The 15,830-nt window shown below is 51.6% G+C and overlaps 1 protein-coding gene across 6 annotated transcripts in view; it reads left to right on the plus strand.

Annotated features, from left to right (window-relative positions):
- The window catches only part of LOC125706359 (tight junction protein ZO-1-like), a 76,886-nt gene that overhangs the window by 51,597 nt on the left and 9,459 nt on the right, over positions 1–15,830 (plus strand). For 3 of the 6 annotated variants that reach the window (XM_048973031.1, XM_048973030.1, XM_048973028.1), the window contains exons 3-18: positions 381–437; positions 1,807–1,931; positions 2,094–2,196; positions 3,037–3,352; positions 3,524–3,627; positions 4,052–4,220; positions 4,874–5,018; positions 9,020–9,159; positions 10,142–10,247; positions 10,467–10,617; positions 11,368–11,476; positions 11,666–11,885; positions 12,543–12,727; positions 12,836–12,931; positions 13,258–13,340; positions 13,557–13,767. In XM_048973031.1, the coding sequence (XP_048828988.1) occupies positions 381–437; positions 1,807–1,931; positions 2,094–2,196; positions 3,037–3,352; positions 3,524–3,627; positions 4,052–4,220; positions 4,874–5,018; positions 9,020–9,159; positions 10,142–10,247; positions 10,467–10,617; positions 11,368–11,476; positions 11,666–11,885; positions 12,543–12,727; positions 12,836–12,931; positions 13,258–13,340; positions 13,557–13,767 (2,320 nt within the window). Of the gene's footprint in view, positions 1–380; positions 438–1,806; positions 1,932–2,093; positions 2,197–3,036; positions 3,365–3,520; positions 3,628–4,051; positions 4,221–4,873; positions 5,019–9,019; positions 9,160–10,141; positions 10,248–10,466; positions 10,618–11,367; positions 11,477–11,665; positions 11,886–12,542; positions 12,728–12,835; positions 12,932–13,257; positions 13,341–13,556; positions 13,768–15,830 lie in introns of all 6 variants that reach the window. The other 3 variants (XM_048973026.1, XM_048973029.1, XM_048973027.1) reach the window with 2 other exon arrangements.

Raw genomic sequence — 15,830 nt, forward strand, 5'->3', positions numbered from 1 at the left:
TGTGATGCCCACTGTGAAGACTTGAGAAACATCGACGCCTGATGTGGTGCAGTTGTCATGCCTGGTGAAGCCCCCTGCCCCCCCCCTTTCCCCCCCCCCCCCAGGCTGTCTGACTGGGATTATAGTGAGGAAATGAGAATCTGTTACCCCTGTGTACTTCGCCCCAGGCTCTGGTGGTGGGTGCGGTGGGGCCTCTGGGCAGTGGCAGAGTTTGGCAAAGGCGAGAGGGCCGGTTGGGTGGCATCTTTGAGGGGGTGCCGAGAGCCCCCCCAGGTGGACCCCTGCTTAGTGTGCATTCACATGTTTCGGTTCCGGGCCTGACAAGTGAGTACTGGGCTTGGAGGAGGATTAAACGGCGTGTCTCTTGTCCTGTCTTACAGAGTGCCACGATGGAGGAGACCGTCATATGGGAGCAGCACACAGTTACCCTGCACAGGGTGAGTATGCCCATCTCCATCTTCCCATCCACCTTTCTAAGACGCCCTGCCCAGTGTGGGATGGCTCGCCTGGCCTGCGTGAGATCAGCCAGTGGGTCCATCGCATAGGCGTCTGTTTCCCTTCTGATACAGGAGGAGAGGATCATTGATCAGGAGACTAGGCTCTTTATCGACGTTAAGATGCATTCCTCCATTAGCAGATGCAGTATAACCTTCGTATTTGCTGCTGTTTACCATTAAATGTCAAGTTCCTCGTGGGGGGGGGGGGGCGGAACCGCTTGTTCTGGGAGTCTTAACACATGTCAGGGTTATTATCGTTAACCGAAGCAAAGCTACACGAAAGCATTTTTGTAAACTGAAATAAAATAAGATGCGAAACAAAAAAAAAAGTACAACTATGAATATTGCTTCTGAAAGTAACTGAAATTGAGTAAAAACTTTCATCAAATACTTTCCATTAGCATTTTTAAATACTGTTTAGGTAAAGTAATGATCGTTAATTACCATTAATAATATTTTGCCCATTTTGAGGACATTAGTACGTAATGTACACTTACGTATTCATGTAGGATTCTGTAACGAAAAGCTTTTAGTCTGTCCCCAGAAATAAAATTGCTAAAGCTTGAATTGAAACTAAAATATGTAAAAACTAGAAGGAGATATATCATTAACATATAAATATTAATATAACACTGATCATCCTTGAGAGCTGGAGAGATTTCCTGGCGTTCCTAGCCTTGTTCGGTCTCACGGACCCCGCCCGCAGTGCCCTCCTCCTCGCCTCCGTGTCCCGACACCTGTAATTAAATCTCGCCCTTGTTTACACTCCGTCGAGCTGCACACGGAGCAGACGTGTCATTTCCTGCGGCTCCAGTGGAGTCGGTTTGCGTGTACAGCTCACTAATCAGTGGGCCCCACCCGCTGCGATGCTGCATCTGGCCACCGATGGGCAGAGGAGGGGAAGGGGGGGGTTTCAGCGGTAAGCGGTTGGGGTGTGGAACGCTCTAACCTTCGGTTGCGAGTCCCGTCAGCTGAATGCACGAGCTCCTGAATCACTAGAGTGCCTGATCCTCATCGTCAGGGTGATGAAGGGCTCCGTGTGTCATGAGGACGTCGTGCATTCCTCCAAAGTCTTGTTCAGTAAGCAGACACTTTTCACACACTTTTGTTGGAGTGCTGTCAGTTTTAGCAACGTGAGCGATCGCAGGACGTTAGATAGAAGTGTGTGTGTGTCTTTGCGTGTGCAGTCATACACATAGCAGATCTCTTCATTATGCTGTTTTTCCAGGTCATTTAAATTTTTTTCATGGTCGTTTGCAATAACGAGTAAAGCACTGAAAAAAGAACCGTCTGTCTGCGTGGTCTGCAGGCTCCGGGGTTCGGATTTGGGATTGCCATCTCTGGAGGTCGAGATAACCCCCATTTTCAGAGCGGAGAGACTTCCATTGTCATCTCCGACGTGCTTAAAGGAGGCCCCGCTGAAGGGCTCTTACAGTAAGTGGCTGCACCATCACGTCACCCTAACCAGTGACATCTGATGTTTCCCTTTACTGGCATGACTAATGCTGTCAGTATAGCTGATGGGTTGGGTATGATCTACTAAATGAACTGGCTGGCACCTCGGTCACACACAAACCCTGTTTATCTCCCCTGCAGAGAAAATGACAGAGTGGTGATGGTCAACTCCGTCTCCATGGACAACGTTGAGCACGCGTATGCCGTGCAGCAGCTTCGGAAGAGTGGAAAGAATGCCAAGATTGTGAGTACTGCTTCACATTGGGTGGTGGAAGGCCGCAAACCTGAGGCTGGTTGGTCAGCAGCTTCTCCTCAATTTAGTACCTAAAGCAGCTAATGAAATAAGCAGGACTGGAGAGAAGCAGATGCTGTGGTCTTTGCTGATTTAGTTAGACATATGTCAGAGTCAGTCCCTTTGTGGGTGCGTGAGTCAGTCCCTTTGCGGGTGCGTGAGTCAGTCCCTTTGCGGGTGCGAGAGTCAGTCCTTTTGCGGGTGCGTGAGTCAGTCCCTTTGCGGGTGCGTGAGTCAGTCCCTTTGCGGGTGCGAGAGTCAGTCCCTTTGCGGGTGCGTGAGTCAGTCCCTTTGCGGGTGCGAGAGTCAGTCCCTTTGCGGGTGCGTGAGTCAGTCCCTTTGCGGGTGCGTGAGTCAGTCCCTTTGCGGGTGCGTGAGTCAGTCCCTTTGTGGGTGCGTGAATCATTCCCTTTGCGAGTGTGAGAGTCAGTCCCTTTGCGGGTGCGTGAATCAGTCCCTTTGCGGGTGCGTGAGTCAGTCCCTTTGTGGTTGTGTGAGTCAGTTCCTTTGCGGTTGTATTGTCCCATAGTGGCTGTGAGAATCAGTCCCTTTTGGGCTGTGTGAGTCAGTCCCCTTGTGGCTGCATGAGTCAGTTCCTTTGCGGGTATGCGAGTCAGTTCCCCTGTGGCTGCGTGAGTCAGTCCCTTTATGTGTGTGAGAATCAGTCTCTTTGTGGTTATGTGACTCAATCCTCTTGCAGCTATGCGAGTCAGTCCCTTTGTGGGTGTTTGAGTAGTTACCCGAATGCCATGGGGGCTGCTGGGTAATGCCACTGCCCATGTCTCCCCACAGACGATCCGCCGGAAGCGGAAGGTGCAGGTGCCGGTGGCCCGTCTGGGCGAGAGGGGAGCCATGTCCGAGCAGGAGGACGACGATGACAGTTACGAGGAGATGTACGACGGGCAGAGTGCGCGCAGTGGTCCCAGCGTCTACGGCGGGGCGGGGCGCCAGGGAGGCCGCAGGGGCGAGCGGAGCACTGTGCGCCGGGACCGCAGTGCGTCCCGGGAGAGGAGCCTCTCGCCTCGCTCGGACCGCCACTCCACTGTCTCCATCCCACCGCCCCCACGGCCCTCCAAGGTCACCCTGGTGAAGTCCCGCAAGAATGAAGGTGGGCAGCAAGGTGACGCTGAAGATCCCACTGCAGCTTAGCTCTTGCTTGCTGGTGTTAGGGGTGCAATTCAATCGGGGGGAGGCAGTGTAGCGCCGTTACTTAGCACTGATGCTAATTACACTAAGTGAGTGGTTATGGTAGATTTTGCTTCGTTGTTCTTCAAAGCAGAATATGGTCTGCGACTGGCCAGCCACATCTTCGTGAAGGACATCTCCCCCGAGAGTCTGGCTGCCCGAGACGGCAACATCCAGGAGGGGGATGTGGTTCTGAAGGTAAGTGGGCCTTAGCCACCTAGCTCATGATTATATGTGGCGGGATACATCCGGTGCTGATTAGGTCCCACCTTTTGTGGGTGTGGTTCCCTCACTAGGAGCTGCAACCGTCACATTCGGTCCTCTGTTGCTTCACCACTGATTGTCCGAGGCCTGGGCACCGAAGGCGAGGCCTGTCCCGCTGCTACTAGCTAATTCCAGGCTACTAGCTAATTCCAGCACGTGGCTCATTCCGGAGCCTCCCAAACGTGTGCCATCGGGAATGTGGGAATTCCGAATCATGAATGTTTTAAAGGTGCATGCGAGCCGGGTGGCCCCGTTCTGCCGCTGGCCTCCACCCAGTCTGCCTCCGTGGTGCCCGTCAGCATCGCCATGGATGCGTAGAGAAAGCCTTCTCCAAATGGTCTGCCCCCCCCCGTTCCAGATCAACGGCACAGTGACAGAGAATCTGTCCCTGGTCGATGCCAAGAAGCTGATCGAGAGGTCAAAGGGGAAGCTGAAGATGGTGGTGCAGAGAGACGAGAGGGCGACGCTGTTGAACATTCCTGACCTGGACGATAGCATCCCATCCGCCAACGCCTCTGACCGGGACGGTGAGGGGTCTGGGGGGACCAGCCTGCGGAGCAGGGGGGGGTGGGGACAGCAGGGCGGGGTAGCAGTGAGCCGAGATGTAAATGGGCCAACAGAGACGAATAGAAGCTGTGGGTGATTTGAAGAAATCACACAATCACACACTCACAAAAACAGACAAAATACACACACATGCACATTCACACACACACACACACACACACAGTTCTTTACAGTAGGGCTTTCAAGATCAGAATGAATTGATGTTATAGTAGCTTCTCATAATGAATTTTGCTGACGTTTATTTGGTTTATTGTTTATTGCTCTGATTCTTTTAATCCCAGTTTTTTTGCGCAGTACTGTGCCCGCCCAGCAGGGGGCTTGCTCTTGCATGTCTTCATTAACCTGCGGTTTTCATTGTCGTTAAAAAAGGCCATCAAGCATCACGTGGATTTCCTTTCTTTTTATTTACCCCTCCCGGCATTAAAGCTTTGCTATAGCGAGGGCTCTTACGGAGACCCCTGCGAACAGAAGGGGAATTTAAAAATGACAACGAGAATAGGATTCGGAGAGCACAGAGATGCGCATTGTCATCGTGTTTTTAGCCATTTCCTCTGGAGGTCAGCCTGCATGGTTTGCTGTAATGCCATATTAAACAACACTTTTATTTTAACAGACATTTCTGAAATTCACACACTGGCATCAGACCATTCCAATCGATCACATGACAGGAAGCGTGGCAGTTGCTCGCGTTCCCCCGACAGACAGTCTGAGCCCTCTGAGCACTCCGGCCACTCCCCCCAGCAGACCAGCAATGGCAGGTAAGGCGCCCCGCCCCCGTAACCCCACCCCTGTCACTAAGCACTCCGTCCCCAGCAGACCGTAATGTTTCTCTGATCACTGCCACCCCCGATGCGATTCCGTGCCCGGTGGAGACCATCTCGCCCACGTGCAGATGATGGTTGTACTGCAGTGTGGCACTGGGATTCCAGTGGTACCACCCTTAAACTGGCGTGGGGGCGGACGTGCCCCACGGGAACAGAGTCTCCAGCAGGGGACTGTGCGGTACACCACTCTTCGCGCAGTTTAAAATAAGAAACGGCTCAGAACTGGTCGGCGAGTCACTGTGCACTGCGTCCATATTTGTCAGAGGGTGAGATTTTAATCGTACAATTCTCTAAACTGGCAACCCCCCCACTCCCACCCCCCAGGAGAGCTGTGGGAGCCGGCAGATGTGTTGAGACCAATGTGGCTTCCTAAGATAAAAATACGGAAGGTCGTTGGATCCAGGATCGCACATGACTCCATCAAGTGCCCTGATACATGAGGGAGGGCCGTGTCTGTGGGCTGGACGGGGGCGGGCTGGACCGGAGTGGGCTGGACAGGGGCTGCTGCAGCCATACTCCAGTTTTGGGGGGGTTTCTGTACACCCGGCTGGGCGGCCCGGGTAGGCTGAGGGGCTTGGAGTCGCGGGTGCGTGTGTGATGCGTTTCCTGCGGTGCCTCCCCAGTGGCGTGATGTCTGATCATTTATCTAGATCTTAATCGACAAAAGCATTCCGGGTTTGACATAATAACTTGTGACTTGTGTGTGGACAATGACTTGTGCGTGGTGTGCAAGTTACATAGATGTGAAATCTTATTTTTTATGAATATTTTACATATTTAAGCTGTTCCCAACTTACGACCTGTGCAGACTGTGACGAGGCGCACATACGACTGACGTTAGTGATAGCAGCCATGGGAGGGCACTGTTCTGTATGGCGGCGTGATCATCCCAGCCTTGCGTGTATCTCCCAGCTTCAGTGAGATTATCCTGTTCGGACACCCGGCCATTTCAACCTGTCCGTTGGAATGGAACCCAAGTCCGAGACAGACTGTACCTGTCATCACAAATTGAACAAGGACCTTTTGGCCCCATTCTCCAACTTACCGCTCCTTGGTACTGCATTCCGGTCAGACATCACCAGGAATGACAGCTTCGCTCGGATTCTTGTTTATGACGCTCCGACTGATGACATCCGTGATTCTCGGTTCCTCTGAATCTCGGCTCACGTTCTGCCTACTGTGCTGCGTTGTCGCAGCCTGCATCACAGAGCATGTCGACTGCAGGACTGCAGGTTAACTTGCATGCCGATCTCTTTCTCTACAGAGAACCGTAGCTTTAGTACTGGCATGATGGGTACTGCTCACCAATGGCGGCTTGGCGCTGCAGTGCTGCTGTGACCTGTCACAAAGGTCTTCCTGTCGTAGCCCTGGATGAGCTGAAACTGTCACGCGGCTGATGCCATGGATGTCTGCTGGTTGGCCAGAGCCCTCTCTGAGGGACCTGAGGGAATAAACAGCTTTGTCTGTGAAGCTGTTTCTCAATCCCCCAGAATGCTGTGCTCACAAAATGCTAATTAGTGTATGGTAGTCCACGGGTGCTTGTGTTGGATAGTATGTATTTCCGCTGTGCTGCCCTGTTAATGTTCAGTGTTATTTTTCCCCTTATACTTATCTGTAAGTGCCGTTTCAGATTTTTAGGATTATTTTCTGGGCAGAAGGGCTTTCAGATGCATGTGTGTGAGAGAGAGCGAGAGAGAGAGAGAAATCGGAATCCATTCCTACCAAGAAATGACCCCTTATGATGCCTTGGGCTTGAAATAGCTGGCAGTCGGCGTCCTCAGGTTCGTCTGGCTGTAGGGAAGGTGCTCGGCGCTCGCCAAAAGCTACCTGACTAGTAACACTGGGCAGCAGTGAGTGCTGTGTGCTGCTTGTTTTGGAGGGCAGCCTGTGTTGCTAAGGAAATTAACATACCTTCATATCGTCAAAGTCAGCAGCCCAGGACAGCTTTTCTTAAAGGAAGCGTAGCAATTTAGGCGTCGAGAGATGGGCAGCATGGCGTCACGATAGCGGGTCGGAGAGCAAGCATGTATGAGGACGGCAGAGCGGACGATCCCTGTCCGTCCGCTGTTCCCGGCACAGTGCGCCGAGTTTGGGCTTTAGAATCAGAAGCATGTTATTTGCCATGTAATTTGTTTTGGTGGTAGTGTGTGTATACGATTTCTCTCCCGTGTCCCATTGGGGACGTTCACATGGTCATCAGAGACTCTCTTGTGTCCCATTGGGGACGTTCACATGGTCATCAGAGACTCTCTTGTGTCCCATTGGGGACGTTCACATGGTCATCAGAGACTCTCCTGTGTCCCATTGGGGACGTTCACATGGTCATCAGAGACTCTCTTGTGTCCCATTGGGGACGTTCACATGGTCATCAGAGACTCTCCTGTGTCCCATTGGGGACGTTCACATGGTCATCAGAGACTCTCTTGTGTCCCATTGGGGACGTTCACATGGTCATCAGAGACTCTCTTGTGTCCCATTGGGGACGTTCACATGGTCATCAGAGACTCTCCTGTGTCCCATTGGGGACGTTCACATGGTCATCATAGACTCTCCTGTGTCCCATTGGGGACGTTCACATGGTCATCAGAGACTCTCCTGTGTCCCATTGGGGACATTCACATGGTCATCAGAGACTCTCCTGTGTCTCATTGGGGACGTTCACATGGTCATCAGAGACTCTCCTGTGTCCCATTGGGGACATTCACATGGTCATCAGAGACTCTCTTGTGTCCCATTGGGGACGTTCACATGGTCATCAGAGACTCTCCTGTGTCCCATTGGGGACGTTCACATGGTCATCAGAGACTCTCCTGTGTCCCATTGGGGACATTCACATGGTCATCAGAGACTCTCCTGTGTCTCATTGGGGACGTTCACATGGTCATCATAGACTCTCCTGTGTCCCATTGGGGACGTTCACATGGTCATCAGAGACTCTCCAGTCTTCCTGTGTGGAGGTTCTTGTGGTCAGTAGAATGGATTCATGAGCCAAATTGTAACAGAAGAAGAAGCAGAAACTGGAGTCCAATGTGTACTGTATGTGTGTGTGTGGATTAAAAAAACCTATTTTTTGATGGCATGGGGACCATGTTTCAGGTCATCGAAAAATGAAAAATGCCTAAAGTCTTGTATTTTGTTTGGTTACTTATGTTTAAGGTTCAGGCTGCGTAGGAGTTACGGTTGACGTGATAGGGATTAGAGTTTTCCCCATAGAAGTGAATGGAAAGTCCCTACAAAAATATAATTACACATCTCTGTGTGTGTGTGTGTGTGTGTGTGTGTGTGTGTGACAGCTGAGTAAATCGGAGAACGTCGGTGCTGATAAATTATAATGAAAACGGGCCGTTTTGGGCAGGCTGCTGGTTCTTGTCTTTGGGGTTAGGGCCTGAGACAGGCATCTGTAAATGTCAAGCCTAGATGGCACGGAGAGCAGAGCGTTTTGCTGCAGGACTGACGGCTCGGAAGCCACTCTGCCATTAGACGACTGTCATTCTGTTTTGCTCATCACTTATTCTGACCTGATTTTTGCTATTAAATCCTTATCTGACGCGCCAACTCCTCCGCTGGCTGCACTTGGTGAGCACAGGCCATGATGTGAATGGGTAAAATGAGCAGACGGTGGTGCGGGCCCCCCCAAGCCACCTTTCTTTGTTCATGGCCTTGCCTTGTGCTGGGAGGGAGAACTGGCTGGGGCGGGCCACGATTCGTAGTAACCCCCGTCGACATCAGAGGCTTTAATCTGCCTCTTTCTGAATTCCGACTCGTAGGGTCGGGTGCGTCTATCGGAACCACTCGACCTTTCTGCGATTGGTCTTGGATGTCGTGCGATGCTGGTGTCTTCTGTCTGTCATCATTGCTGCTGTATTTAGCTTAATAAGTAAAATAGATAAGAAGTAACTCGAGAACGAAGTGGAATGAAGTGTCTCTGTTTCTAGCCACAGAAGTCGCGAGGAGGAGCGAAGTTCAAAGCCAGGCACCGTATCCACCCCCGTTAAGTTAGCGGAAGACGCGCTATCCTCCAAGGTCAGCGAGCAGCCTGGGGCCAAAGAGGAGAAACAGCGCCCCCCGCTGCCAGGTCAGGGCTTGGCCCCGCGGCCTGCCACACCCTGTCGTCTGTCTGGTGTCTTGTCCAGTAGTCCCCACACCCATGTCGTCCTATTTTTCGTTTCCCTTCCTCCCACTCCTCCTCAGTTCCCTCGTCTGCTCTGTCGAGGGCCTGGCGTTCGGGTGCTCTTTGTTTCGCGTGTGCAAACGCGCACAGAAAGAGGGACATATTAGCCCCCCCCCCCCCTTCCCCCCACAACCTCCACCGGATCTCCAGCCTTGCAGAACTGGATGGAGGCATGTTACAGTAGAAGGTGAGCCTTTAGGAGGGTTCTGCAGCAGGGCAGATGGAAGACGGCATGGACAGCGCGAATCTGCTTGTGGTCTCACCTCTACTCTCCTCGTCACGTGGGTCTCCCTTCTAGATGTCCGTATCCCCGAGAGACCCAGGCCAGAGTCCAGTTTGGCAGACTTCCCCTGTGTTGCGCCTCCACCTTTTAAAAATCACATTTTCCCCAGAGACGGGATAAACAGCGATATTCCATCGTGTGTGCCTTAGCGGTCTTCATTTTTAAATGACGTTTAAGCATTTGACTCTTTTCCAAGCAAAGCATGTTTGCACAGCTTGATTTATTATTATTTTTTTTTTTTTGAAGATAACGCCACATTCCCCTCGGTCACCACGCTCATTGTATACTAACCACTTCGCATATGGCTCAAGTTGTCTCATCGCTTCACTTTGCTTTTCACATGTCATGGCCCCGCTGTTTCAGCCAGTGAGCATGGCGGGGGGGGGGGACTAAAAGATGGAGCGGAAGGAAGGGAGAGCTTGGGGGACATTGAATAGGGATGAGTATCGGAATGTGGATATTATAACAGGCGTGCAGCGGTGAGCCTGTGTGTGTGTGTGTGTGTGTGTGTGTGTGTGTGTGCGTGTGCGTGTGCGTGTGCGTGTGCGTGTGCGTGTGCATGTGGACCACATGTGACAGGCCTGTCTGTGCTGCTATCCTCAGAGCCCAAACCCGTGTACGCCCAGCCCGGCCAGCCTGACGTCGACCTGCCCGTGAGCCCCTCGGATGCCCCTGTGCCCAGCGCCGCCCATGACGACAGCATTCTCAGGTTCCTGCCCTCCCCCACTGCTTCTCGTGGCGTTTGTGCTCCCTCTCTAGTTGGGGGGCTGCTCATTTCCATCCGTGTGCTTTATTGCTAAGTTAGCGCCTTCCCTCCGATTGCGTTCTATGATGCTGTTATTCCCTTTGTGTCTCTGTGCCCTTATTTGCCCTGTAGAGATCAATATTTTTAACTATTCTATAACTTACATCCCAAAATGTCCCTCAGACCGAGCATGAAGCTGGTGAAGTTCAAGAAGGGTGAGAGCGTGGGACTGCGCCTGGCGGGGGGCAATGATGTGGGCATCTTTGTGGCCGGCGTGCTGGAGGACAGCCTGGCAGCTAAGGAGGGCCTGGAGGAAGGGGATCAGATTCTCAGGGTGAGCGCGCCCATTCCCCCCCAGGCCTCATATGTACCAGCAGGGGGCAGCATGCGGTTCTCCTGGGCTCTGAGATGTGCGAGTGCCGATTGAAAGCATACCTGCAGAGAAAACGGATGACGTTTTTGTAGTGTATGCTTGAGTACAGAAGTATCTGGATTCATGCAAGAGTTGCATTTTGGAAGTGTATTTCAAAATTCGCTCATTTTAATCAGTTTTTTTGTTACAGTAAATTAAAATTAAAGTGAGGTGAGTTATTTGCCAGGTAATTCTAGGTAAAATATCATGTGGCAGTGGGTAAAAATGGTGATTTGAATGTAATCTCTGTCTGATTGCATTTGAATAGCATTCCTAACTGCCTGCTGGTATCTTGCGTGCACGTGAACCAGCTTTTTATTAAATGACTGTAGTGAGTGTTGTTTGTAACAGGTCTCCTACAATGGAAAGGGGAGTTTCTGTCCCTCATTGGCTGTGGGTTTCTCGGTGATCCCCACTCACTTTAATGTCGCTCTCTAAACTTTTCCACATGCTGAACAGAACTTCTGTGAAACCTGAAGTGCTCCTTTGCCTTGAGGTCACTGTAATCTTCTTCTTTCTTCTTGGAGTCTATAAAATATATGCAGTTGTGTGCTCTGACTCTCACTTTAGGGAGGGAGTAAGGCATTGCGAGCTGCGTCATGTGGCCTCATGGCCGTTCAGCGCGGGGCGTGCTCGGGATACAAGTCATCGTGCCCTGTTCCATTTCTCCAGGTAAACAACGTAGACTTTGCAAATATCATCCGAGAAGAGGCAGTGCTCTTCCTCCTTGATCTTCCCAAAGGTGAAGAGGTCACCATTCTGGCGCAAAAGAAGAAGGACGGTGAGGATCAGGAATGAGCTTGTGGTTGGGGATCAGGGGTGAAGTTCTAGTTCAGGGTGCTGCAGCTTTGGGTTGTGATGGCAGACCATTAGGCTCCATGTGCAGCTCTTACTTCCTGGACAGTGGACTCATAAATGGCATTGAGACCACAGCCTTATTTCAGTGCCCCTTCCTCTCCACACCCCCCAGTGTATCGCAGGATCGTGGAGTCGGACGTTGGTGATTCGTTCTACATCCGCACCCACTTTGAGTATGAGAAGGAGTCCCCCTATGGGCTGAGCTTCAACAAGGGCGAGGTCTTCCGCGTGGTGGACACCCTTTACAACGGCAAGCTGGGCTCCTGGCTGGCCATCCGCATCGGCAAGAACCACCAGGAGGTGGAGAGAGGCATCATCCCCAACAAAAACAGGTGCTGGGTACCGAGGGTCTAGAGTGGGGCCTTAAGTTTAGAAGACTCATCTTTCATTCAACCCTCACGTGTCTACTGAGGAGGGACAGATGAAAGGTCTGGTTTTCTCTGAAGATATTATATATTAATCCAATCTGCTAGATTGGTGCCAAGCTTAATGTCCTTCAGGCCTGTAGTAAGGAGAGTAGTGGTTATAAATAGATCAGATCTCCTCTGACAAAGCTGCCTGAACCTGTCCAGATAGCTTCAGTATTCACTGAGGTGGAGCTGTCAGGTGGATGGCGAAGACAGTGATGAAACTCGGGTCAAATGAGATTTGATGGCTACAGAGGAATGACAGTAGAGTAGCTGTCAAGCCAATGCCTGTGACCTCTTGGTTTGTTTCAAGGTGTGCTGTGTAGTTCTGAATCAGCACTGTGCATGTTTGGTGGCACATTGTAGTCTAATGAGATGCTATTGTGGTCATTCGTCTTTTGTTCTTGAATTCCTCTGCTCTCCGTAGAGAATAACTGAGCATCCAGCTGGAGATTTGTTAGAGGACTAAAAACGGAGCGTTATTTTCTTTTTTAAGCCCCTGTCCCCAGTGGTCAGGTAATGGATGCGCCAATTCCCCAGCCTCCTGCTGTGGCTGATGGTGGTTCCCCCTCATCCACACAGGGCAGAGCAGCTGTCCAGTGTGCAGTACACCCTTCCCAAAACGCCTGGAGGCGACCGCGCAGACTTCTGGAGGTTCCGCGGCCTCCGTAGCTCCAAGAGGAACCTCAGGAAGAGCAGGGAAGACCTTTCGGCCCAGCCAGTCCAAACCAAATTCCCCGCCTACGAGAGAGTGGTGCTAAGGGAGGGTAGGTCCTCTGATGCCGAATGTCCGTCGAGATTGTTTACTGGAGCTGAAACATCCTGTCGGGTCACGGTGCTGCGAGGATGTGACCCCTGAGTGCTGTTTCTCCCAGCCGGCTTCCTGAGGCCTGTGGTGATCTTCGGGCCCATTGCCGACGTGGCACGCGATAAGCTGGCCAGAGAGGAGCCGGACCTGTTTGAGCTGGCCAGTAAGTGAGATTCCCTCTCAGCTTCACACGGCCATATGCGGCCTTTAGGGAGACCTCGTTCCTATAAGTAGGTGCACCCTCCTTCACAGCTGTAGTAAGTTTTAGCCTTTATAAGACGTCCTTGTAGTGATTTTTAGTCTTTCCAGCACATAGTTCTTCTGTGTTCATTCTCGCTTTCCTGCCTTCTGTTAGAAGTCCGTGATAAGAATTGGTTTTCTCAAGGTCCCCACTGAATGACTTCTGCTGCCTATTGTGTGTCACGATGAGCTCATTGACAAAGTGGGTGGTGTATGTAGACATGCGGGAATGGTATGGTGCCTTTGCAGAGAGTGAGCCCCGCGATGCTGGGACAGACCAGAGAAGTTCTGGAATCATCCGGCTGCATACCATCAAGCAGATCATCGACCGGGTAAGGGGCCCGCCCATCCAGCTGGCCCGGCTCCTCGGTAGTTCTCTACCTGACTCCCAGACCTCATTAATGTGTAATTAGTCTTTTATTTGTGCATTACTAATTTCAAACTAAGGTCAGTGCACTCTTGAGAGGTGGTTAGGTTTGATACCACTGTGGTGTTCAGCTCAGTGTGTTGGGAGGGTGCAGTGCATGTAACTCGCGTTCTGCCCTTAGGACAAGCACGCGGTGCTGGACATCACACCCAACGCGGTGGACCGACTGAACTATGCGCAGTGGTACCCCATGGTGGTCTTCCTGAACCCCGACAGCAAGCAGGGCGTGAAGAACATGAGGGCGCGTCTCTGTCCTGAGTCCAGGAAGAGCGGCAGGAAGCTATACGAGCGAGCCCTCAAGCTGAGGAAGAACAACCAGCACCTCTTCACCAGTGAGTGCAGGGTGGCCTTGACCCCTTACCCACACAGGTGGTCAGAATCATCCGTCACATGGACACTGTCACACAGAGAGTTTGGGTCCTTACTGTGTACAGGCGGTCAGAATCATCCGTCACATGGACACTGTCACACAGAGAGTTTGGGTCCTTACTGTGTACAGGCGGTCAGAATCATCCGTCACATGGACACTGTCACACAGAGAGTTTGGGTCCTTACTGTGTACAGGCGGTCAGAATCATCCGTCACATGGACACTGTCACACAGAGAGTTTGGGTCCTTACTGTGTACAGGCGGTCAGAATCATCCGTCACATGGACACTGTCACACAGAGAGTTTGGGTCCTTACTGTGTACAGGCGGTCAGAATCATCCGTCACATGGACACTGTCACACAGAGAGTTTGGGTCCTTACTGTGTACAGGCGGTCAGAATCATCCGTCACATGGACACTGTCACACAGAGAGTTTGGGTCCTTACTGTGTACAGGCGGTCAGAATCATCCGTCACATGGACACTGTCACACAGAGAGTTTGGGTCCTTACTGTGTACAGGCGGTCAGAATCATCCGTCACATGGACACTGTCACACAGAGAGTTTGGGTCCTTACTGTGTACAGGCGGTCAGACTCATCCATCACATGGACACTGTCACACAGAGAGTTTGGGTCCTTACTGTGTACAGGCGGTCAGAATCATCGGTCACATGGACACTGTCACACAGAGAGTTTGGGTCCTTACTGTGTACAGGCGGTCAGAATCATCCGTCACATGGACACTGTCACACAGAGAGTTTGGGTCCTTACTGTGTACAGGCGGTCAGAATCATCCGTCACATGGACACTGTCACACAGAGAGTTTGGGTCCTTACTGTGTACAGGCGGTCAGAATCATCCGTCACATGGACACTGTCACACAGAGAGTTTGGGTCCTTATTGTGTACAGGCGGTCAGAATCATCCGTCACATGGACACTGTCACACAGAGAGTTTGGGTCCTTACTGTGTACAGGCGGTCAGAATCATCCGTCACATGGACACTGTCACACAGAGAGTTTGGGTCCTTACTGTGTACAGGTGGTAAGAATCATCCGTCACATGGACACTGTCACACAGAGAGTTTGGGTCCTTACTGTGTACAGGCGGTCAGAATCATCCGTCACATGGACACTGTCACACAGAGAGTTTGGGTCCTTACTGTGTACAGGCGGTCAGAATCATCCGTCACATGGACACTGTCACACAGAGAGTTTGGGTCCTTACTGTGTACAGGCGGTAAGAATCATCCGTCACATGGACACTGTCACACAGAGAGTTTGGGTCCTTACTGTGTACAGGCGGTCAGAATCATCCGTCACATGGACACTGTCACACAGAGAGTTTGGGTCCTTACTGTGTACAGGCGGTCAGAATCATCCGTCACATGGACACTGTCACACAGAGAGTTTGGGTCCTTACTGTGTACAGGCGGTCAGAATCATCCGTCACATGGACACTGTCACACAGAGAGTTTGGGTCCTTACTGTGTACAGGCGGTCAGAATCATCCGTCACATGGACACTGTCACACAGAGAGTTTGGGTCCTTATTGTGTACAGGCGGTCAGAATCATCCGTCACATGGACACTGTCACACAGAGAGTTTGGGTCCTTACTGTGTACAGGCGGTCAGAATCATCCGTCACATGGACACTGTCACACAGAGAGTTTGGGTCCTTACTGTGTACAGGTGGTAAGAATCATCCGTCACATGGACACTGTCACACAGAGAGTTTGGGTCCTTACTGTGTACAGGCGGTCAGAATCATCCGTCACATGGACACTGTCACACAGAGAGTTTGGGTCCTTACTGTGTACAGGCGGTCAGAATCATCCGTCACATGGACACTGTCACACAGAGAGTTTGGGTCCTTACTGTGTACAGGCGGTAAGAATCATCCGTCACATGGACACTGTCACACAGAGAGTTTGGGTCCTTACTGTGTACAGGCGGTCAGAATCATCCGTCACATGGACACTGTCACACAGAGAGTTTGGGTCCTTACTGTGTACAGGCGGTCAGAAT

Source organism: Brienomyrus brachyistius, chromosome 13 (genome assembly GCF_023856365.1).
Source record: "Brienomyrus brachyistius isolate T26 chromosome 13, BBRACH_0.4, whole genome shotgun sequence".
NCBI lineage: Eukaryota > Metazoa > Chordata > Actinopteri > Osteoglossiformes > Mormyridae > Brienomyrus > Brienomyrus brachyistius.